The sequence below is a fragment of the Acomys minous genome (assembly GCF_964271855.1).
Source record: "Acomys minous genome assembly, chromosome: 11".
Classification (NCBI taxonomy): domain Eukaryota; kingdom Metazoa; phylum Chordata; class Mammalia; order Rodentia; family Muridae; genus Acomys; species Acomys minous.
The window spans coordinates 57,396,151-57,421,510 of NC_140492.1; the positions used below are offsets into that span (position 1 = coordinate 57,396,151).

The 25,360-nt window shown below is 46.2% G+C and overlaps 1 protein-coding gene across 32 annotated transcripts in view; it reads left to right on the top strand.

Moving 5' to 3' along the window:
- Positions 1-25,360, top strand: part of KALRN (kalirin RhoGEF kinase) — a gene marked incomplete at its 3' end in the record, with an annotated part of 605,161 nt that overhangs the window by 257,315 nt on the left and 322,486 nt on the right. For all 32 annotated transcript variants that reach the window (XM_084802077.1, XM_084802084.1, XM_084802076.1 and 29 more), the window contains exons 8-10: positions 34-165; positions 3,208-3,438; positions 20,611-20,733. In XM_084802077.1, the coding sequence (XP_084658203.1) occupies positions 34-165; positions 3,208-3,438; positions 20,611-20,733 (486 nt within the window). The remainder of the gene's footprint in view (positions 1-33; positions 166-3,207; positions 3,439-20,610; positions 20,734-25,360) is intronic.

The window sequence follows — 25,360 nt, forward strand, 5'->3', positions numbered from 1 at the left end:
TCCCATACTCACTCACCTGGCATCTCTTCCCAGTTTCTGTCAGGAGTGGATGCCTGGTGCAAGATGTGCAGCGAAGGTGGCCTTCCCTCTGAGATGCAGGACCTGGAGCTGGCAATCCACCACCACCAGTCCTTGTATGAACAGGTGACTCAGGCCTACACAGAGGTAAGGACCAAGGGGACAACTACAGGTCTGTGTGTGTTGGGTGAGGGTGCTGGAGTATCGCCACGTACACTCTGGAATAGCCAGGTTGCATTTTAAGAAAACAAAGTTTTCTTCTCTTGTATCTTTAAGAACCTTGAGCTGTGAGCTCTGGAGTCTCTGGCCAGGAGCAGATGTGGTTTGAGCTTTTGCCAGGCCCATCCCACTGCACATGTGTTCATGTTCTTCTCCAGGCCTCCTGCGCTCCCCCCTCTTCCCCTTTCACGTGTACCTGGACACCCCCCTCACCTTGTGTGAAGAGTGAACTTCCTCCTGCAGGAGGAAGGGTGTGAGGAAGCAATGCTGACTCTTCTGAACTTGCCTTCCTGTTGATAAAAAACCAACATGTAACACCAGCACTCACATCCCTATTTAAAAAAAAAAAAGTTCATTGAACAATTCCTATGTTCTTCCTGGAAGAGCCCGAGGAAATCCCCATAGTGTGTTTGAGTAGGAAGCTGCCATTCATGCAAAGGGCGAGCTGAAAGGACCTCCCACTGGAAAAAAAATCAAAGGCGGGAGACCCTGAAGGGTGAGAGCAGGAATTTTGTGGGATACTCCCTTCCAGGTTTAAGGAAATGGCCACACGCACAAACGTACAGAAACACATACTGCAAATGGTTTCCAAATGGCATCGATTCCAAAGAAAAGGTTGAGGGGAAAAGATAAGAGGGTTCTCTCCGCTGGGGCAAGGCCAGTGAGAAGTGTTCATGACAGTGACATCCTAGTATGCCTGTGTCTGAGGTGGCTGTTAAAGATGCAGAGTGAAGGAAGATGTCAAAACGGGGGGGGGGGGGGGGGGGGGAGGGGGGGGGCCGGGGGTGTGGTGGTTGTGCTAGCATGTACATGTTAGTAACTGTTGCTCTGGGTGAGTTTGCACGGTCAAAGGAAGAAGGCTTTGCCATAGCAAAGTCAGTTTGCATCTTGGGCTCTCTCGCTTCTTAGCTATGTGGCCCCATGGAAGAGCTTTGCCATCCTGGGCTTCAGGTTCTTCTGTGGAGTGAAGCTCTTGAGTGGTGTCAAGGGATGTAAGAATAACGTGTGTCACGTGCCTGGTTGAGTGGGGCCTGATAGTGATGAGGCTGAAATATAGTGGAGAGTCTTGTCTATACAGAAGCACATAAATCCAATCTCAGCATCTCTGATCCAAATGTCCTAATGGCTTTGTCTTATGGCAGAGCTGTGCCTCTCCCCATGGCCCAAGGGCCTCTAAATTTGCTCCTTAGTACAAAAGTAGAGAGTGGATAAGGCTCACACCTGTATATCATTCATTCATATCCATGAGGTACAGGGGACATTGACATATGGACAGACCAACTGTTTCTCCCATCTTCCCAGGGACCTGGGAGGTTCTTCTAAGCCTCTGCCAATGTGCAGACTGAGACATGGAGATGGCTCTTACGTTGGCTTGAGTTGCTAGAACTTTGCTGTCTTCGCCACCCAGCCCTGAGCATAGTACCAAGATACAGAAGTCCCCCGTGGAGAACTGCCCTGGCTTTGGTTTTAGGATGCCATCCTCTCACGTCTCCTCAGGGTATCACCTCTCTGGCATCTATGAGCTGCCCACCCCTTAGCAATAGAGTGAGGAGATGGGGCTGGCAGGACCAGTGGGTGGTGATGCCTTCCTCTTTTGCCTTTAGCCTACCCTACCGCATCACTTCTCTCAGCATCACTTCTCTTAACCTCAACAATTTTTGACCCCCACATAAGAAGAATGTAGCTGCTTCTGTGTTCTGGAGTTCCACATAAGACTGAGAAGAATTGGCGGAGGTGGGGGGGGGGGGTGGGTCGCTGCAAGGCTGGGAACAGCTCATGGTTCATCAGGTAGAAGACAAGGAAACACACCTCTTTCTTCTACCTTTGCAGTAGGAAAAAAGACAGCCACATCAACGCCACACCTGCTTCAACTTTGACTCTAGTCAGATTAATTTGGAATTGTAAAATTTGTCAGTTTTCTAGTACCCGCTCTTGCAAAAGGGAGAGGCACATATTCAGTGGGAACTCTGGCAGGCACTGTGGGGCCAGTGGCGTTGATCCTACAAGGCCACTTTCCAGAACGAGCCGTTGCCTTTGATTGTGGCAGGGTTCCAGGGAATGACAGGGATGCAGCCACCACTGCCACCAGTACTGAGGGTGAAGTTGGGGAGTCCAGGAACACGAGTGTCGCGTCTACAATCTTAAGGTCCCTACCCTACCCTGCAAGAGGGTTGGCTATAGAGAGAAGAAACGGTAAAAGAACCAGTGATATTTAAAGAAAGTCGATGGAAAAAAAAGAAGATAACAGGAGAGGTTGCAGAGATGAAAATAAAATGGTAGCCAGTGCTACGTGCTGTGCCCTGTGCACTCTGCATGTACTAACTCAGATAGTACCCACAGCCACTCTGTGGAGTGTGTACCCTTATCACTCCCTCTCTACAGACAGGGGCACTGAGGACCACTGCCCTTGTTAATACATCTAGAAGCTTGCAGACAAGAAGAGACAGCTGAGGACGAGAAAGCGGGAGAGATTTGGGGTGGCAGCCGGCCCATGGGGTTTTCTCTCTGACATGAAGCTCTTCCAGTTGATGTAGCCACAGAGTTATTCAGAATGCTCAGAAAGCACCTACTGTGTGGCAGGCACTGTCGTGGACACTGGGGAAAGAGTCAGGAAGAAGGCCGACTCCCTGCCCGTGTTCAGTCACCACTACTTGGAGATGGGAGAGACGCTTTCATACGCACACAGCTTGCCAGCCATCTGGCAGCTCCTCCTCTCTCCCTCCACCCTGGGTGTTCTGTTCTTCTCTGTGCTGAAGACCCAGTGTGTGGCTGTAGAGACACACTGTAGACACAGTATGCGGCTGGCACACTCCTTGGTTGTGATGAGCCCGTGCAGACTCAGGGTGTCAGGCCTCATCAGGAGCCTCTGGGCAGACTCCTCTCACCTTTCTTTGACGCTGCTTGCTTCTGCTCTCCCTTGGTCAGAGCTCTTGACCTGAACCCCCTTCCTTCCTTCCTTCCTTCCTACAGGTCAGCCAGGATGGCAAAGCACTGCTGGATGTCCTGCAACGTCCCCTGAGTCCTGGAAACTCTGAGTCCCTCACAGCCACAGCCAACTACTCCAAGGCAGTACACCAGGTGCTGGATGTGGTGCACGAGGTGCTGCACCACCAGCGGCGGCTCGAGAGCATCTGGCAGCACCGCAAAGTGCGGCTCCACCAGCGGCTGCAGCTGTGTGTCTTCCAGCAGGATGTGCAGCAGGTAACAGGCTCTGAGCAACCCCCCCCCCCCCGCATCCCGCCCTCCATCCCAAGACACTGACAGCTAGGAGTCCTGACGTGGTTATCAGTTCAAGGAACTCTTCATTGATAAAGGGAACCCTGCAACTCGCCCCTCAGCGGTTCCCCCACCCTCTTCAGGAGAAGAAAAACAAGACAAACCAAAGTGGCCTAGTTAATATGGTGTGCGTGTTGGTGGGCAGCGCTGAGTCCTGTGAGGGGAGAGGTCAACCCGGGTACCATCTCCTTGTGGTCTTCTTCATGTCCTCTTCACGCAGGCAGGGAGGTGCTTGACAACTCTGGTGTTGTGGGCTCATCTGAGCACTGCCGGAGAGGGACTCTACGTAAAGTGGACTCGTGTCTTGATCAACGACCAGGTGGACGGACAGAGTAGGGGTGGCATGCAGGGGGCTTTGGGATGATGGATTAGCAAAGCTGGGCCTTTGAAACCAGACTGAAAGCCAGGGCTATCCGTCACTGTCCATCCCATAGTCGGGGTTACTTTCGGCTTTGTCTGTCGGTGTTGTATCATTGTGCTAGCCCCTGCTCTCTCATCACTTTAGATAATAATGGAATGATTGCTTCTTACTATAACAATACAGCCACAAATGCCCATTCAGAGGAAACCACCCATTCTTTTCTCTTTACATTTTCTGTTTCTCTGTCTTTGTGGACCCTGGCAGCTTTGCCCAGAGGACTCATACACTGAATATGGGGACAAGGGGTGAGGGTGGGGCTGAGTAGGGTCTGAACTCAAGATCAAGGCCAAGATAATCTCCCTCTGAATTTGTTGGGGGAGGCATGGGGAGTCACTTGGGTGCAAGTACCTGTTGTCAGGCTCCTGTTGCTGTGGCTGCCAGGAAATGTCAGTATTCCTCACAGGAAGTGCCAATTCACTCTCCTTCCGTTCTCCAGTGCTGTTGGGTGAGCATAGTCCAGGAAAAGCAAGACAGCCTGAGAGAGTGAGAGCCTGAGCATGTCTTCACAGCTCCTATAGACAGACGCCTGGCACTCGGTGCCCAACGTGGACAGGCAGCGTAAGGAGCTTCCTAACCATCATTACATGTCCTGGAAGACAGGGGGGATTGGCATCAGTACAGAGTCCTTCAGGCTTGCTCTTCCTCCTTGGGCACCCCTAATTCCTTTGTGGCACCCCTTCCTGACTGACATATGATGAAGTCATGAGAAAGATACCCTCAGTCCCCAGGGCTGAGTGTAGCTGACATGCCAATCAGCTCTGAGACCTGGGGCTGGCAGGAAGGGCGAAGCAGATGAGTTAGCTGCCTGCTCATGCCATCTGGAGCTGTCCAGATAAATTCATCATCACCCCGAGCTTAGAGATCAGGAGAAGCTGTCTGGTTGGCAAGTAAGACAGATGAGTGACATGCCAGCCTCACAGGGACAAAAGAGGGGTGTGGCTATTTCCATAAACTCCCTGGGACTTGCCAAGATGATCTTGGCCACTAGTACAAGTGGGATAGTGTGCGGGGCTCCTCCTCTGTCACAGACAGGCCTCTGGAGAGCTGCAGCACAGCTCTGAGGACAGAAGCGTGTCACACTTGGGTTCTCACAGATCTGTAGTCAATCAGACTTTCTTGTGGCCATGTGGCATCTAGACTAAAAGGGAGAAAAATGTAATGAAAATGCAAGTGTGGCTATACTACGGCATCTTAAAAGTAAATGTCTCCGTTTATTGTTGGTACTGTGGAAAAGCAGAAGACGGAAGACCGGGAGTTGAGTGTGATAGGAGCTGGGGTGTTTCTTGGGCACTGAATGCTCACAATGGGCAGCTCCACCATTCTTTTTTATGGCACGTAAGTGTGACATCGGAGAGCGTAACTGTCCCCTCGCCATTGCATTTGCTTCATCATTTTCTCACTCATCTGTTCTCTGTACATGTAGATATGTACACAGGTAGGAGAGAAACGGGAAACGAGGCTGATCAAATCCGTTGGTGAGTCTCAATTGCCTACCCAACATCCAATCAGTCATTAGCACCTGGCGGCTGTTTGAGCCATGTGGGCAGCTGAACTCACATGCTGGGGGGTTGGAGTGATGGATGCAGTCTTTGGTCTCTCGACTGCCGGCCTTCCGTGAGCCTGTCCTGGCTTGGAGGCCTAGATTGCTTCAGCCTGGTGTGGAAGTATGTGCCCGTAAACTAGCATTTAAGATGAGGAATTTAGGGTCATGTTAGGCTACACAATGGATGCAAGACCAGCTTGAGATACCTGAGGCTCTGTCTTAAAAAAGCAAAATCTTGATAGCACTCACCGTTAAATCCTATTGTCGCTTAAAAACCATGCACGCCTCATTCGTTCCAGTCTCTTCAAGAACAGAAATCACGATTTCTTTCCTGAGTTCCCTACAGCATTTAGCTGTGCCCACATGAAGCTGGCCTTCTCTTTATGTTTAGTAAATTAGCCGGGAATTATTGGAAGACCCTTTCCACCTGCTTCTGTCAGGTGAATGCTGGTCCTCCTTCACCCGTGCAGTAATTGTTTTATTGGTGAGCAGCTGGAGCCAGCCTACATGAACTGTGCTATACTACCCTGAGGTTCTTGGTGTTCATGGCCTAGGCTGAGGACACAGGGACATAATCTCGGTGCTCATGCATGCTGCAATGCTCACCGACTATTCAATAGGCTCAGAATGGAACTAAATACTGGTGGGAAACCTAGTCAGTTAATCAGAACGGTACCCAATAATACAAAGTACAGGCCTACCAGGGCACACCAGTCAATAGGCAGGGTAATTGGATTTTAGCAGAACAGTTTCAGGCAAAGGTGTGAGAAGTCAGGATTGGTGTCTCAAAGGAAGAGAGTTCTCTGAACCCTACACACAGTCTGGACCCACGGTAGCTAAGCACACTTGGGATCCAGAGATGTTTTCTCAGTAGCCTGCACAGAAGGCTCACGCACAGCTATCATCAGCCAGAGCAATACAGAATGGCACACGCCAGCAGGCGTCAGGAAATCCTGATCTGAACATGTCTGGTCTCTGTGACCAGTAAAACATAGACAAATGGCTGCATCTCATGATGCTTCCCTGGTCTTGTTTTTTCCCACCTCTAAGTCAGGACTGATGACAATCATACCTTCCTCCTGACACAGAATGCAAACACCTCAGAGTCAACGTTCTCTGTGATCCTGGGGTGCCCCCTGGTGCTTGTGCTGCTGGGGACTCCCAAGCATCTGCTGTGTGCATTGGCTGACTAGGAGTCCCTTTCATTCAGTGACTAAATCTCGAAACTCCCAGTACCTGGAAACTTAGCCAGTCAACCTTACCTGTACATTTCAGTGAATGGAGTCCCAGAGATGTAGTGACTTCATTATAACCACTATGGAGATATATGTGTATGTATACACATATATACACACACACACACATATATATATGTATATATACATACATATATATACACATACATATACATATAACTGCTGTGGTGTGGTAGTGCCAGGTCCAGAAAGTACATCCTCTGTTCCACATCCCAGGTATCCTAGCAGACGCCTTGGGAGAGACACAGGAAGACAGAAAATAAGACTGGGGGAGAGAGGTTACAGAAAGATGCACATTATACAGGGAAAGACAGACCAGGTGCTCCAGGCAGAGAGAGAGAGAGATAGACAGGCAATGAGCAAAGAAGGAGGGAAGCAGACTTAAAGACGGAGCCATTAATATGGGCAGAGCTGGGAAGGGGAGGTGAAACCAAGGTGCAAAATGGAAAGATAGACAACAGAAAGAGCTGGAGACCCCTAATGGGATGATAGAGAGCAAGCCAACCATCTTCCTGGCTGCCACCTTGCTTCGTTGACATTTCTGAGTTAGATCTTCCCCGGGTAGGAATATTATGTCCTTTAAGGCTTGACGTAAGAGTGAAGCAAAGATATGTAAGCCAAAGATGTCAGCTTCTAGAACTGGCCTGACTCCCTTCCCTGGGTCCCCACAGGTGTGTTCTCAGCTTTTCCTCTCCCTGCTGGGTGGGAGGGGTATCAGAAATTTGACTTAAAGGTAAAACTGGAATCTGGATTCATTTACTAAAAAAAAAAAAAAAAAAAAAAAAAGTGGAATATTTTTCAGTACGATTTTCTCTTTCAGCTTAACATTGAGAAGCAGCCATAAAAGCAGTTCGCGGCGTCATCAGCCTTTCTCCACCTTGAGCCTTTTATGGTCCTGTAACTCCCCTGGCTTCCCGTGTATGCAAACGGCTGGTTCCAAGCCCACACAGACCTATTACAGTTGGGAAGAACAAGGAATAACTAGACGTTTACTCTTTCTGGGAGAAGTAAATTGCTTGTGTGTTTTCTCAGTGAGAGAAACTGTTTTCAGAGCACCACAGCAGGTCACCTTGTTCTCCCTCCTCTCTTCCCTGCCTGCTTTTGTTTCATTTTGTTTTGTTTGATGACTCTATAAAGTTTTGTTTTGTTTTGATTTGGGTGTTGTTGTTGTTGTTGTTGTTGTTGTTGTTGTTGTTTGAATGCCTACTGTATGCAAGTCCCTGTGCTAGAAGTTTGGAGCCCCTGCTCCTGAGAGATGACATACACACCTAGTGACCCACAGCTGGCTTGGTTCCAGCCAGAAAGCAAAAGAATGACAAACCGGTGGAATCCAGCATAGAGTTCCCTCTGGTCGGGGGTGAGCACTGCAGTGGTTCTTGGTGCATGGGCAGGGAGCTTGGGGCAGTCTTCTTAGGAGGGTCAGAATGCAGAGAGCATACGTACAGGCAGAGCAGAGATAGGAAGTCTGGCTGGACGCCCACTGCTGGCTGGAAGAAGATGGGTGTGTTCATGGTGGTGCGGTGAGGCACTGGCACCTTTGAGGCTCCTGTGGCTTCCCTTAGAAAGAACATCATGTTTTTATGCAGTCTGCTCCTATAGGCTAACATGGGAGTGGCAGCAAGATTTAGCTGGCTCGGTGGCAATGTTCTGAATTGATGAAAAGCATTATTAGAGCCAGACTTCCTGAGCCGTACAGGGATTGTCCTGCATTCATCTTCCTGGTGCCTCATGTGGAAAATTACAGATTTTAGTTTGTTGATTTTGTTTGCCAAAAAAGAATGCCTGAAAGACACTTGTGAGTGTTTTTTAAATTACAGCTAATCAGTCATTTATTAACTGTAGTGGCTATAGCTCCGTAATCAGACTAAATAAGTTTGGCCACTGAATAATCCAATTGACAGTATTACATAATAAAAAATGAGCATTGCAGGTTGCCTTGAAAATTATCAGGAATAAGAGGAGGAGGAGGAGGAAAAGAAAGAAGACAAGAGGAGGAAGAGAAGGGGAGACCAAAATATGAGTCTAGAAACTAACTTTTCCAATAGAAGGAAAGATTAAAGTCTAAAAATGGAAGACTTGAGCACCTTGTGCACACACTCAGGTCTTAGAATATGCATGTGAGTAACCAATCAGATTTTAGGATACACATGTGAGGAACCAATCAGATTTTAGGATACATAGGTGAGGAGCCAATCAGATCTTAGAATACAAATGTGAGGAGCCATCTTCAAGATTTGAAATGAAAAATTTTTTTTTGTAAGAACCTTGGGAAGAAAGTCAGACATCAAAGAAAAGATTAGTTCCACCTCTTGAGACTAAATTGCCTAAAAAAGGGACAGTGTTCGGAGCTCAGGATTTGCCATCTGCCTGAGGAAATGCGATTGGGCATCTAATCCCTCACTTGCCTTTTCCTATTTAATCTCCCAACACCATGAGGCAGGTGGCAGTTTGGTCTCCATCTTTCTGAGGAACAAATTGAGGCATAGAAAGGCTGAGTAAACTCACTTCTGATCTAGAGCCTGGTGGGAGAGCATAGCCTCAACCCAAGTGCACTGACATCAGAGCTCCTGCTGTTAGCCTCTCCACACTGCAGCACTATGCTGGGGGCTGGGACTAAGATACTGCCCCGGGCCAAGGGGTTTGTCATTTAATGCTAGAATGCCACTGATCAAAGGGCCCTGCTAGAGGACTTGCTGCCACAGGATGAGAATTTTTTTCCAATGTTATGTAGCTACTGACAGCCTGAGATTGGTACTCAAACTGTCTGTGCCACAAGAAAAGTCACACTCATGCCCTGTCACTTTGCCCTCACTTAAGAGTTGCCCTCGACACCTATGTGTCTATAATACAAATTACCCTAAAATACCCACTCCAATTCTTACTATTCAAAGTCAGTGATGTTAAGTCAGCCTTGCTGACATTGTCCTTTGTAGCATATATTTGAATAATACCCACTTGCCTGTGGCAGTAATTAGCAGTTTAAAATTTCTCACTTAAAATTTTAATGGTGATAATGCACTCGTTCAGATATTTTCAAGTATAAAACACATGACTCTTTAGTCAGAATGAAAACCCTGCCAGAGTACCGGGCGGCTTATCTGAATATGCCAAAGGAAGAAGGGAAGGCAGGCAGAGTCGCTTTCTGGTATGGAATGACTATAGGAGTACTTCTGTCTCTCTGTGTTCTCATCAGACGGCTCCATCTTCTTCCACTAGCAAGATGGAGGCAGTGAGTGCCTCATCTCTCTACCTTTCCTTAGACTCTGCAGGTTAGAGGTTGGCTACTTTCATGTTCATAGCCTTCTTTCTGGAACTTTCATGGTCCTCTCTTCCTCTGTCCCCATTTTCCATCCCACACCCACCCTGTGTGTGTGTGTGTGTGTGTGTGTGTGTGTGTGTGTGTGTGTGTATTAGTGTATTATGTGTGTATTAGTGAAAACTCCTGACTAAAGAGTGATCCTCCAAAGGGAGATCCACCATGTCACTGGTCCCTTCGTAAGGGGTTACTGACCCTTGATACCCAGTTTATAACATCTTTAATGTCTTCAGTATATATGTTTAATTGTGTTCATGACTAAGGAGAAAGTCTCTCTTCAGGGTTGCCTAGCAAATCCTTGGGCCTTGGCATGCTAAGTCTAGAGCACTGAGTGCCAGGCTAAGGACTCATGATGCTACTAACAGGGAACTAGGGGAAGATTCTGAGCAGAGGAGAAACAGACCCAGAGTGAACTTAGGTAAACTGAACTTAGAAGTAACTTCAATGGGCTGCGGATGAGTAGGGAGGAACCAGGGACTCAGTGATGGAGTGTGGCGAGCATGAGCAAGGATGTCTGGACTCTGGATGGGAGAGCATTCATGTAAAAATACTAAAAAGTACTGTCCATTTTTTAAGGTAGAAACAAAGGAGGTGTCAGGTGTACATATGGAACTGTGTTTCTCAAAATTTGGTCCCCGGGTCTTGGCATTAAAGTCATCTGGGTAGAATGGACATGATTTTTAAGCACCTTATAGGAGACAACTTCATACTTTTTGATTTGGAATCTGGGGGTGAGCAGTACCTATATTTTAAACGAATTCCAAATGATTGTAAACTCTGACAACTATTTCAAACCTTAGTGAGAATGGGAGCAGGGGACATAAACTGGCACCAGGATGAGGAGAGTCCTTCAGAGAGGTGTCAGGTACCCCAACTTCAGTTCTGCCGGAGGGAAGGGCTGGCAGGGATGTTAAGGCCCTGACTGAGGAGGACTGAGACCTGGGAGTCTTTGAACTGTCAGCTGCCTTCCGCCTGGGATGAGTCTGTAAGGAGGAAGAACTGCCGCTCACAGGGGAAAGACGGAGACCGACTAATGAGAGTTAGCTCAGCCCACCCAGAAAACAGATGGCTCCTCCCGCCGTCGCGAGACATTTATTCTGATCATACTTGTTTTAAAGAGAGAACAGGAAGCAAGATGAGTTCCCGGTCACTGAGCACTCGAAGTGACGCCTGCCTGCTCCCTGGTCACAGCCTGACTGGTGTTTGTGGTCCTGGCCGTTCCCCTTTGGAACACTCCGTGTGCTGTGCAAGCAGACTGGAGTAATGATTTGATGGACTCTCCTGGATGCTCTCGCACACTGTGTGTACTTGAGCCTTTAACAACAAAGTGTGTTCCAGACGCCTGCTGGTGCATACTCGCTTCAGAAGGATGGATTTCTGAACTGTTGGGGTTGGGGAGCTGGGGTGCTGGCACATAGGAGTTGGGAGGAAGGAATTCTTTGGCGCACCAGAAGCATCGGAGGATGCCCTGCTTGTTTTACCATGGACCGATTTAGTAAAAGCCTATTTTTAATAAGTTTATTTATCAGGGAAAACCACATAAGGGAATCACGCGGTTGGAATTCTGATCCCATATTTGATCGCAAAAGGTCTCCTTTTATGGTGTTTTACCTCTTATCATACAGGAAGTGCTCAAAAACACGTGTCTATTTTTTTGGGCACTTGATCATTTATTTAGCATTCGAGAACACAACAGTGAGCTAAACAAAGCCCTGGCCCACGTGGAGTTTATCCTGTGGAGGAAAATAAAACAGGGCTCAAACACATATGTACTCACAGCCATAGTGGATGCTTATGGGAGGAGAGAGCCGAATATGAATGCCATAGAGTGGGTTTAAGACGAGTGTCCAGGCGCGAAGGGAAGGACCACAGAGTCCTTGACAGCAAGATTACCTTCCGCTAATTCCGTCGTGTTCATGGTCACTGTTCGGTAATAATAGTTTCTTTCAATAGTTCAATAGTTTCTTTCAAAGTGACATCCCCTTCTCCTTGGCTACTAGAAAGGACTGCCTCCCGCCTTGAAGAACATTTCATCTTGATTGTATGTTAGAATGAATAAACACAATTAGACAGAAGGGAAGGGGTGATTAAGAAACCATGCACAATTGGCTCCCAAATTTGGTTCAGGATGTGAGCATCTCTTAGGAAAGGCTGTTCTGGGCAAGCACTTACTTTTGGTTGAAATGTCAGGGCAGGAGAGTGCAGCGAGAGTTTTATAAGTTATTATTAGCCCGCCCGCCCGCCTTATTGTTGAAGTCCAGGTGACTCTGGCGACTGAGCAAAATAAGGCTTGTCTGAAATGAGGGCCGCTCAACAGAGAGAGCAGAAGCCTTAGCTACAGACGTGCGTGGCGAGCTGTGGCCACAAATGTCTGTCACCCTGTCCCTAAACAGGAGGTACAGGCAAAAGTGCCGTGCGGTGGAGGAAGAGGAGGATCGGGTTCAGTGTGAAAACCCCACATTTCTTCATTCTCTTAGGAAATACCTGCCAAGTGGGACAGTGACAGGGGACGGAGAAACAGAAAGGGGCAACTTTGAATGCAGACTGTGAACAGTAGGGATTTGGAGGAGGTACCATCCACCCCTAAAGCTCTGTGTTGGAAGGGTCAGTGTGAATTGAGTTCAGTTGAGCCTATACTAAGCAGCTACTCTGTGCTGCTCGCTGGGCTGGCCTGTGCCCTGGGATTATGAGGAGGTATGCAGTCCTGTGGGAGACGTGGGTCTGTGGGCCGTAATTGGGAAGGGTATTTTTCTCTATGTGTATTTTTAAATTTTTGTTCATACAGAGTAAGGGGTTGTCGGATGGTATTTTCATACCTATGTGGCCCTACGCTTCGTTCTAATTAGTAATTGTGGTTTTAACAGAATCGGTTGCATGTGGCAGCACATGCCTATAATCCCCAGGGCTTGGGAGACAGAACACAAAGATCCAAATTTCAAGGACAGCCTTAAATACATCTTGAGTTTGGGGATAGCCTGGCAACATGGGACATTGTCTCAGAAGCAAAAACAACAACAACAACAACAACAAAAACAGAAGTCATAGGAAGTCAAGAGCCACCTTCTCTTGGATAGGTTATTAAGACATTGGCAGTGATTTGTAAGTGTAGCTTAAGGTGAGACGGGGGTAGGGGGTGGGGGGGGCAGTCTGGGGAGTAAGAACCAGGAAGAGAATGACAGTAGCAGCTCAAGTGAAAGAAAACTCCAGAGGGCAGGGTGTGGGGAGGCGAGGCAGAACTTCGCCACTCAAAACTACACTGCACTGAGGAGAATATGGGCCCCCACTGCACTTAAGTCTAAGGCCCTGATTTTAAAATGGAGTTAGTGTCCCCTATTTTTAATTTTTTACTGCAGCCACATACATTAACAACTTAATCATTTATTTTTAACCTCCAGTATATGAATTGCATCTTTGAATCCAAAGTCACAGCTTGCCCCATCAGACTGACAATTGTCATTAGAGGATAATTCCCACTCAAGTCCAGGGTCACAACCGTCACTGTCATTTATGAGCAAACCAGAGCATTAGTACAGAGAGAGAGGCTGTGAAGTCTACCTCTCTGCTGGCGCCTCACTCTTTTGATCCTGTCCAGTGACTACGTCTCCCTTCTATCCACCCTCAGGCTGTGCCCTCGATGGTTATTGGTCTCATTGCTTTCTCCTCGGTCACCATCACCTTCAGCCACCAGATCCTGCCAGTCGTTTTTCCAGATCTAAGCCTCCATTAGCCTTGTCAGAATTTCTACTCTTGCCTCGTTTGGCTTTCCTCCGTTGATTTTCCATAATCAGAACAGTGGCTTTTCCACGGGCATCTGCCGGTGTCTCTCCCCTTTGCAACCTTTCAGTGGCTGGATATCAGAGGAGTTACTAGGATCTTCCTTCCGTTCAGCACACCAGAGCTCACTGCAGTTTTGTTCAGCTTTCTCAGAACCTGGTTCCTAGTCACTTCCTGCTTGAGCACGCATGCGTCATTTCCATTTCTAACTTAGTTAAGTCTTCTTGTCTCTTGGATCACAGTAAAATCTCCCTTCTTCAGAGTCCTTCCCCAGCTCCATCTAGAAAGCATCTGGATTTTGGTGATTTTCACTTCTGCAATTCACCTCTTAATTAGTTGATTAATTACTTAATTAAAAGTTTGTCAACCCATAGGCCAAGTTCCTAGAGCCAGGATCACTCATGACTGTCTGTAACCTCATGTCCATAGGGTACAATAAAACTAACAAATGATTATAGGATTGTATGAATATTCATGTTCCAGTTTTCTCTGCTACTCAGGGATTTGTTTGGGTTTGATTTCGGTCTTGTTTGGTTGTTGGTTGGTTTGGTTTTGGTTTTCAAGACAGGGTTTCTCTGTGTAGCCCTTGATGTCCTGGAACTCACTCCATAGACCAGACTGGCTTTGAACTCACAGAGATCCACCTGCCTCTGCCTCTGCCTCCTGAGTGTTGGGATTAAAGGAGTGCACCACCATACCTGGCTTACTCAAGGACTCTTAGGATTAAAAACAAAAAGACTACATCTCCACTGCTAGAAATGCTTAAATAGCACCTCAAAAGCTCTCATCCTACACCACCTTGACTGTAATTCATCATGGAGTATTTTGTTTTATTTTTTAAATATATTTTATTAATTTATTCATATTACATCTCAGTTGTTATCCCATCCCTTGCATCCTCTTGTTCCTCCCTCCCTTCCATTTTCCCCTTACTACCCTCCCCTATGACTGTGACTGAGGGGGACTTCCTCCCCCTGTATATGCTCATAGGGTATCAAGTCTCTTCTTGGTAGCCTGCTATCCTTCTTCTGAGTGCCACCAGGCCTCCCCATCCAGGGGACATGGTCAAATATGGGGCACCAGAGCTCGTGTGAAAGTCAGACCCCACTCTCCACTCAACTGTGGAGAATGTCCTGTCCATTGGCTAGATCTGGGTAGGGGTTCGAAGTTTACTGCATGTATTGTCCTTGGCTGGTGCCCTAGTTTGAGCATGACCCCTGGGCCCAGATCCGCCTATCATAATGTTCTTCTTGTAGGTTTCTAGGACCCTCTGGATCCTTCTATTTCCCCATTCTCCCATGTTTCTCTCACCTAGAGTCCCCTCTGTCCTACTTTCCTAATAAGTGAAGACATTCATGGGACATGCCCCTTGGGCTAGTGTCCGGATATAAGTGAGTATATACCATTTGAGTCTTTCTGCTTCTGGGTTAACTCACTCATTATGATCATTTCTAGTTCAATCCATTTGTCCACAAATTTCGGGAATTCCTTGTTTTTAATAGCTGAGTAGTATTCCATAGTGTATATGTACCACAGTTTCTTTATCCATTCTTCTACTGAGGGACATATAGGCTGTTTCCATGTTCTGGCTATTATGAATAAGGCTGCTATGAACATGCTTGAACAAATCTTTTTGTTGTGTGCTGGAGCATCTTCTGGGTATATTCCAAGGAGTAGAATAGATAGGTAGGTCTTGAGGAAGCCCTATTCCCAATTTTCTGGCATAGTGTCAGATAGATTTCCAAAGTGGCTGTACTAGTTTGCATTCCCACCAGCAATGAAGGAGTGTTCCTCTCTCTCCACATCTCACCAGCATGTGGTGTCACTGAATTTTTTATCTTTGCCATTCTGATAGGTGTAAAATGGAATCTCAGAGTTGTTTTTATTTGCATTTCCCTGATGACTAAGGAGGCTGAGCATTTCTTTAAGTGTTTCTCAGACATTCGATATTCCTCTGTTGAGAATTCTCTGTTTAGTTCTGAGCCCCATTTCTCAATTGGGTTATTTGGTTTGGTGGTATTTAATTTCTTGAGTTCTTTATATATTTTGGATATTAGACCTTTGTCAGATGTAGGGTTGGTAAAGATCTTTTCCCAGTTTGTAGGCTGTCGCTTTGTTCTTTTGACAGTATCTCCTGCCTTACAGAAGCTTCTCAGCCTCATGAGGTCCCATTTATTAATTGTTGACCTTAAGGCCTGGGCTGTTGGTGTTCTGTTCAGGAAGTTGTCTTCTGTGCCAATGTGTTCCAGGCTCTTCCCCACTTTTTCTTCTAACTGACTTAGTGTTTCTGGTTTTATGTTGATGTCTTTGATCCACTTGGATTTGAGTTTTGTGCATGGTGACAAATATGGGTCCAGTTGCTTTTTTTACACATAGACATCCAGTTAGCCCAGCACCATTTGTTGAAGATGCTATCTTGTTTCCATTGAATAGATTTGGCTTCTTTGTCAAAAATCAAGTGACCAAATGTGTGTGGATTCATCTCTGGGTCTTCGATTCGATTCCACTGATCAACCAGCCTGTTGCTGTGCTAGTACCATGCTGTTTTAATTACTATTGCTTTATAGTACAGCTTGAGATCAGGTATAGAGATTCCTCTGGAGGATCTTTTATTGTACAAGATTGTTTTAGCTATTCTGAGTTTTTTGTTTTTCCATATGAAGTTCAGAATTGAACTTTCAATGTCTTTTTTAAAATGTATAGGTATTTTGATAGGAATTGCATTGAATCTGTAAATTGCTTTTGGTAAGATGGCCATTTTTACTATGTTAATTCTCCCGATCCACAAGCAAGGAAGATCATTTCATCTTCTGATGTCATCTTCAATCTCTTTCTTCAGGGTTTTGAATTTTTTTTCAAACAAGTCCTTCACTTGCCTAGTTAGAGTAACTCCTAAATATTTTATTTTGCTTGTGGCTAACGTGAAGGGTGTAGTTTTCCTAATTTCTTCATCATGGAGTATTTTAAGTATAATGTTATAGATGAGAGAGACCAAACATGGAGGCACATACACGGGATGCTTTGAAGCCTGGTTATACTCTGATGGGACCCAGGGTTTAGCTAGAGAGTCTTCTTCACTCATTGATCATCAGATTCTGAGGCCTAGCTCGCATTAACCAACTCACCAGAGGGTATCCAGGATTCCACAGCTGCATGTGAAATGTCGGTGTGTGGTGTAACTGTCAATACTGCTCCTGTCTACCGAGAAGCACATAGCCCAGCTGTGCAGGCATGCCTGAAGAACTGGCTTACAGGAAGGCCTTGAATCAGGATCAAGAGAGTCTGTGGGCTGGGGTGTGTGTGTGTGTGTGTGTGTGTGTGTGTGTGTGTGTGTGAGTGTGTGTGTCAGAGGGTAAAGGCTCCAGCTGAGTCACCTGAAACAAAATGATCAGAAATCATCACTTTAAACAGCACATTATATATTGGTTGTATGCATGTGCCCCTAAGTACTTTCTCTCTCTCTCTCTCTCTCTCTCTCTCTCTCTCTCTCTCTCTCTCTCTCTCTCTCTCTCTGTGTGTGTGTGTGTGTGTGTGTATAAAGTAATTTTATTCATTTGCTAAATCATTTACTTTTTATTTGCTAAATTGATTCCACATTGTCCTTGAATGCTTATCCGGGTTGCAGGTATTTCTGACAGCTTCGGATCTCTGGCAGAAGCTGTACTGAGTGTTCTCAACATAACATCACAGAATAATTGAAGTTATGTTAAACGGAATAAAAGCCTCTTAAATATGAAATAGATAGATTTTTTTTTAAGTAACAATGGCAGAGTTAATTAAGTAAACTAAGTGCCCCTAACTGAAAGTGAATTTCTGTTTTAAGTAAAACAGAATTACTTTAAAAGGAAACAAATTGCTCTTTTAAAACGGCTTAAAAATTTCAGAATCACCCCCATGGAATAAAAAGAGGGAACTGTGTATGATCTAGTAGGTAGAAAGCGTTCCTCTTCGGCCAGTTATGGTTTAGAAAGGGTTTTCTTAAAGCTGGCGACTTTTTTATTAATTAAATTTATATCTTTATTCACTTTACAACCTGAACAAAGCTCCCCCGCTTCTCCCAGTCCCACCCTCTACCCCTTATCCCCTTCTCCAGTGGTCTCTTCAAAAAAGGGTAGTCCCTCCCCCCTCCAAACCCCTCTCCCCCCATCCCATACCAACCCACCCAGGCACATCCAGTCATATCAGAGCTAAGCACATCCTCTTCCCCTGAGGCCAGACAAAGCAGCCCAGCTAGGGACAAGTGATCTAAAAGCAGGCAACAGAGTCCACGTCAGAGAACGGCCCCTGCTCCACTCGTTAGGGGACCCACATGAAAACCAAGCTGCCCATCAGTTACGTATGCGTCAGGGGTGCTAGGTCCAGCCCACGCGTGCTCTTTGGTTGGTGCGTCAGTCTCTGTGAACCCCCGTGGGCCTCGATTAGTTGACTCTGTTGCTCTTCTTGTGGAGTTCTTGTTGCTTCCAGTTCCTTCTATTCTTCTGCTGCTTCTTCCACAAGACTTCCCCAAGCCCTGCCTAATGCCTAATGCTTGGCTGTGGGTCTCAGCATCTGTCTCAATCCTCTTCTGGATGGAGCCTCTCAGAGAACGGTTATGTGGAGGCTCCTGTCTCTAAGCATAGCAGAGTATCATTAATAGTGTCAGGGGTTGGCTCTCAGGTTGGGCCAGTCATTGGTTGGCCTTTCCCTCAATCTCTGCCCTATCTTTATCCCTGCATATCTTGTTGGCAGGGTAAATTTTAGGTCAAAGGTTTGTGGGTGGATATGTGTCCCCCTTCCTCCGCTGGAAGTTCTGCCTGGCTGTGAGGTAGCCACTTCAGTCTCTATGTCCCCTGCTGCTAGGAATCTCAGCTAGAGTCACCCCAGTTCAGTGTACTCCCAGGAGCCTGCCTTGCCACAGGTCTCCAGCTTGTCCCAGAGATGCCCCCCTCTATTTCCCTTCTCTCCCCCAGCCCTCTCACCCCTGCTTTTCTCACATCTGATGTCCACCCTTGTTCCCCTCCCCACACCCTCTCCCACACAGTTGCTTCTCTCTATCCGTTTCCACTGTTTATTCTGTTTCCCCTTCTGAGTGGGATTCAAACATCCTCCCTTGGGTCCTCCTTGTTACTGAGGTTCTTTGGATCTGTGGGTTGTAGTAGGATTATTCTGCACTATATGGCTAATAACCACTTATAAGAGAGTACATACCATATGTGTCTTTCTGAGAGTGGGTTACCGCCCTCAGGATCATCTTTTCTAGTTCCATCCATTTGCCTGCAAATTTCATGGTTTCCTTGTTTTTAATAGCTGAGTATTCCATTGTGTAAATGCACCACATTTTCTTTATCCATTCTTTGGTTGAAGGGCATCTGGGTTGTTTCCAATTTTCTGACTACTACAAAGAAAGCTGCTATGAACATAATTGAATAAGTGTCCTTGTGATATGGTGGAGCATCATCCTTCGGGTATATGCCCAGGAGTGGTATACCAGAGTCTTGGGGTAGAATTATTCCTAGTTTTCTGAGAAACTGCCAGATTGATTTCTAAAGTGGTTGTACAAGTCTGCACTCCCACCAGCAACGAAGGAGTGTTTCCCTCCCACCCTCGCCAGCATGTGCTGTCACTTGATTTTTTTATCTTAGACATTCTGACTGGTGTTTAGTCAGTAGCCTGTATCATAGAAGCAAGATGGAGGATGGGCCTGGCAGCGTGGTGGCAGGAACATCACAGGCATGTCTGTCTGTACTGTCACGCTGACTTAACTGGAACCAGCATCAGTGTCTCAGAGACCGGGAGATGTGCTGCCTCCTTTTCCCCCAGGACATGTTCATGTTTGTGAGGCCAGCTGAGAGATGTAAATGTTTTTTTAAGCTTTGGTTCCCTCTGCATTTCGTGGTCTCTATACACCTTCCCAAGTATCCCTTAGGAGAAATGTTTATTTCTCACCTTACATTGCACTCTTCCCTCTACTGCCATAACCACTGCTGCTCTTAGCTTACACACTGAGGAAAACCGCCGTTAGGCTAAATCGCTCAATCTTTAAGCCTGTAAGAACATGGAGTCTCTACTATTTTCCCGGCAAGATAAACATTGTCAGCCTTAGGATGCAGAGACCTTAGCTGATTGGTTGGTTGGAGAGACGCAGCAAGGAGGCAAAGGAGGCTTTTAGCTTTGTGATCATCTATGTTGAGTACCTGGTGGGGGTGGGGGGTAGGGCGGTGGAAGACTCAGAGGAACCACCTGGGTACAATAAGGCCGGGTCCCTGTGACTGGTACTAGTGTGGTTGACATTTTATGGTGGAGTGAAGGACCAGTGGCCGAATCCTACCTCACTGTTGTTAGCTCATTTCCTGCCAGGTGTGGCTGACTTTACTTGATTGGGTAGAAGACACAAGGACGGTCACCTGTGTCTGGTAGCCTGTATTGCTCATTGAGGGGGCGAAATGAATTGGCATGTGGGAAACCCTGAATTCAATCCTCAGCACCCAAATAGTAAAAGCAATATCAACAAATAATAAATGAAATAATGACATGACTAAGGCTTTAAAAATATAAACAAACAAGCAAACAAACATAACGGGAAGCTGTTCTAGAGATCAGAAGGGCTGGGTTGAATTTAGTTGGGGGTGGAATTATTCCATTGCCAGTGACTTGTGCTCACACAATGGATTGGACAGTTCTATCTGACTGTCCTATCTACTGCTCCCACGGGCACACGGGTAGTGAGTAGGATTAAAGCAGCTGTGCGTGGTGCCACATGTCCTTCCTTCTGAGGGAGTCACTGTTTCTGCCTTTCTTCTCTGGCCAGGTGCTGGACTGGATCGAAAATCACGGCGAGGCCTTTCTCAGCAAGCACACTGGGGTTGGGAAGTCCCTGCACCGAGCACGGGCACTACAGAAGAGGCACGATGACTTTGAAGAAGTAGCTCAGGTGAGATACTGTGCGTGCGTGCGTGCGAAACCAGATGAGGCTTTGGTATTGGTGTTGGTTGATAGTCTGTATCTGCTGATGTATCGTCTCGCCTAATATGAAAGCCTTGGATGCCCAGCCACTGGGTGAGTAGCCAGTAGACCTCAAGTTCATGACCTTAGAGAATCTTCCTACCATTATAACCTAAAAATGTGTCTTGTTTATAGGCCGTATTTGCAGGAGGGTGATGTTATTCGATCCATTACCAGCCCAAGGTCCTTGCTTTTGACTGTTACTCCTGATAAGTGGGAGCTAAAAGCTACCCCAGCACTGCTTGCGAAGCTGTGCGCCATCCAAGACCTGCCTGTCAGCCCTGTACCTACAGATAGGCCCCAAGAGTATTTCTAGGGTCACTTTCATCTTTAGTTTAAAATTTACTCAATATTCAGTTTTTTTAACTGAGCACACACATTCAAAAAGAGCAGTGTTTTCTAATTTAGGGAATGATATGGTTTGAGTGGCTGGTTATTTGTCTACCGTTAAAACTACCTGACTCAGTTTTATTTGTCTGTTAGGATATTTTGCAAATAGAACCTGAAACCTTTCATCTTTAAGATGAAATATTGCTGCACAGCTGGGTGTTGTTGTTGTTGTTGTTGTTCATGATGATGATGATGATGATGGTGGTGGTGATGATGGTGATGATGATGAAGGTATGATCAGTTGCAATGGAAAGTAGGATTAGGGAGGATGTCTAAATGGGACAGAGGGGTCAGTGTGCTGAAGTACTGAGGTTGACAAAGCGAGGTCTTGTCTCATCACGGCTTTATCCAGAGCTGGCTGTGATCCCACGTGCAGGTAGCCTTTAATGTAGATGCTACCCTGAGCATTGTGCAGAGCCTGAGCCCTCATCATGGAAGGCAACCAGCCCCCTGTAGATTCAAAAAGAGGACCCACCAAGGACCAAATGAGGACAGAAGAGCTATGGAGCATTACTGTGTCTCTAAGGGACCTTAAAAATACGAGTGGGTAGGGAGAAAGAAAGAACGTGGTCATAGAAGAGATGGAAAGCCCTGTTCAAAATTATCTGCACTCAAGCAATAGGAAGTGGTAGGAAAAGCCACATATGAGAAACTTGCTTTGGTGACAGGGATATAAAATGATGCACTACTATAGAAAAATATGCAGATTCCTCGAAAATTCTAAAGTAGATTTATAGCAAGAATCAACAATTTGTGTATATTCCCAGAGTAGTGAAATAAGGGTATATGTAGCCCCATATTCCCAGAAGCATTATCCCCAATAGCCCAAAGAACAGCACATAGTCACATTCATCAGAAGGTGGAACAAATGAAGACTGAGGAGAGTGGTGGTTGTCAGGGAGTAGGAAAGTGAGGGTGTTACTGTGTCACAAAGTTTTGGTTTTGCACTGCAATACACGGTTGTGATGGCTGCACGGAACTTTACGCTTGAGATTGCAAAAACGGTTTCATGTTGTGTATATTTTACCATGATTTTTAAATGTAATCTTTTGGTTTTTTTTTTTTTTTTAGAATTTTGTCCATGCAATCAATGTATTTTGGTCATAGTCACCCTCTACTCCTCCCAGACCCAGTCTCTACCCCTCCACTGACTCCCAACTGCATGTCCCTTATTAAAAAAATACAAATAGAAACCCACTGAGTCCAGTGTGTGCTGCCCATACGCACATGGGTATGGGGACATCCACTGGAGCATGCTCTACCCACCAGGCCACACCTTTACAGAAAGCCTGGCCCTCTTCCCCAGAAGCCATCAGCTGTCAGGAGCGGCTCAACCCAGATGAGGGCTCATGAGCCACTCCCCATGGTTCGTCATGTTTTTTCTAAATCTTTATAGTTATATGAAGACGCTCTGCAGGACAGACTGTGCATGGTCAGCATTGTGTGGACATGGGTGGTGTATGGGCTCTGATGAACAAGACACAACCCCGATCCAAAATCATCTTGGTGGCCAGATGCTCTGGGTATCTCTGAAATCTGTTAGGACACAGGGATGGGGGAGACCATGGACATCCCTCTACAGCAGTGGTTCTCAACCCTCCTAATGCCATGACCTGTTAATATAGTTCCTCACATTGTGGTTGCCCCCAACCATAAAATTATTTCATTACTACGTCATAACTAATTTTGCCATTTTATTAATTGTAATATAAATATCTGATATACAGGGTGTCTAATTTATGACCCTTAAAGAAGTTGTCACCACAGGTTGAGAACCACTCTTCCACAGAGAGTAGAACTGTTGTTTCAGGGTGGTCTCTTAGAGTAGAGCCATCCCATAGTTTCACTGCTCCTGTCCTATAGTCCAGCCCTTCCTTTTTCTGGAAAGATGTCACCAAAGCCACCCTCAGCCCTGACCCAGCTCAACTTTCCTTGCTCTGTAAAGGTCTATGGCCTCAAAGGCATTTCCAGTCTCGGTTTGTAGGCTGCGATGGGGCCTATTGGCTTTTGTGTGTTGTTACGTTCTAATAAGTCAGTGTCTGCCACAACCCTGACCACAGCGCCACCAATGCCTGATGCCCCCTACATGTGGAACAATGCATTCTACCTATCAGAAGAGGCCACCAACTTAAATCCATACTAAAGAAAGAGTGGGCACATTTTGAGCTGTGGATAGATAATGTCAACTTTGTTTTCTAGAAGACAACAAATAGGCTCAGAAGGTTCTCTAATGTGGCCACGTCACTTTGCTTATCAGTGCTCTGGTGGGGTTGTGCAGATTATATCAAGCTCTGGAGACAGCTTTGTATCCTGGCTCCATCTTTACTGTGTATAGGAGCTGGGTATAAAATTCACTTCTGAGTGTCCATTGGCATACACAGTATGCATGACGGGAAGAAAGAATGGGAAATGGGCGGGATGCAGCAGTACCATCCTGCCCGGCAACCATTGCAGTTTTTCTCTAACCCTGCGAATGAGTAATTCATATTTTCCTGCATGACCTTTCTGGTTAGACTACATATTTTTTTAAAAAAGCAGAAGGGAGTTCTAACTTCCAAATGGCTTAAGAGTATGTCCTCTGTAAAGAAGAGCAAGGTGGCCTAAGCAAAGGTCATGAGGTTCGGTGAAGGACCAGTAAAAGGTGGAAGTTGTAGTTTGAAATTAATCAGACCTCTTCCTTTGTCCCACCCCCATTGTGAACAATTTAATCTGCTTAGCATTCTTTAATTGATGGTTTATATAAGAAAATCAGACCACAGGAAGAGCAAAAGGGCTGTCAGTAGCTACCTACCTGAGACTGTCTTTTCTCTATGGGGCATGGGGCCCAGGGGATGAGGACAGAGCAATTCCAGCAGGAGAGCTTTATTCTTTTGCTTTTGTTTCTGGTCTCATTTAGGTGAGGGCTGTTGGAAGGAAGTGATCTAAACAAAAAGTGTAAAAGCCCTTTAAAAAAAAATAGTTAGAATCTCTCTTATGCAAGCAAGGATGAGCTGGAACTCACAAGCAGTCCAGGTCAGCCTCGAACTTGCCCTCCTGTTTGTGTCTCCTGAGTGCTGGTGTTACAGGTGTGTGCCAACACAGGAAATTCCTGGACAGTGATAGAGAGAACCATGTCAGAAAGCCACAGCCCTTGTTCCATGTTACCTGGTGTTGGTATGGTAAGGATGGTCCAGAAAGGTGCCACACATGTTGTAGACTAGCAAACTGGGGTCACTTATAAGCAGTACCCTATAGGACCATCCGTCTTTCAACCTCACCGCCTTAGGAGGCTTTGGTGCAAGGCCGACATGAGGAGTGTCTAAGCACTCGGTCTCCATATTCAGAGTTTTTTTTTTCTTTAGTTGTTTTTAGTCATGTCAGGAAGAGAGAGCTACTATATCTGATGTGGTTCCCAGAAGTTTGGTCTTCCGAAGGCAGGAGCAAGTAGTCAAGCAAAGAAAATGACAAACCCTGAACAAATGCATCCTTACTGTGGGATAGTGGAAGTGTCTGATTGGTCACCCTGAGGGAAAGAGAGTTAAGGCAACTGTTCAGACAGACAGTTGTAAATTCTATGAAGAATCGACGCGGTGATCCATTATCCGGACTTGAATGTTGAACTTTTGTACCTTATAGCTCTTGAATACATTTTAAAGAAATTAGAACTATTTGAAGGCAAAAACAGTGTTTAGGAGTCCTCAGTTCATCCTGCAGATGGTGCTGTTTGAACAAGGTACCTAGCAGTTAAGCCACAGAGAAGTGCAGCAGTGCCTAGGGCCTGCAAGAGGGGCCGAGGTAGGGAGCATTCCAAGTGCAGGTAGTGAGGACCAATGCAGGGACACTCCAGGAGATCTGTGTCCACAGACACTTAGGTTGCTGTGCTCCTATAGAAGACCTGACACCCTGACGCTGGTGGGAATGCCCTCCCCACCCCTACCCCGCCCTACCCAATCCTGCTAAAGACTCTCAAAAACTCAACCCAGCAAATGGCCCAGCCATAGGATAAAGCAGGTTTTAAGAGACATTTCTATTCTTGAGGCACGTTGTCATTGGGATAGCAAACAAGTAAAAGATGAGTTGTTGCACTTAGTGGTGTGATTGTGAGGAGATAGATGTGTCTGTGGCTTCCAGGTAACAGATTGGGATGTAGCTATAGTGTCTTGAGATACTGCTTTGTGGCTGGAAAG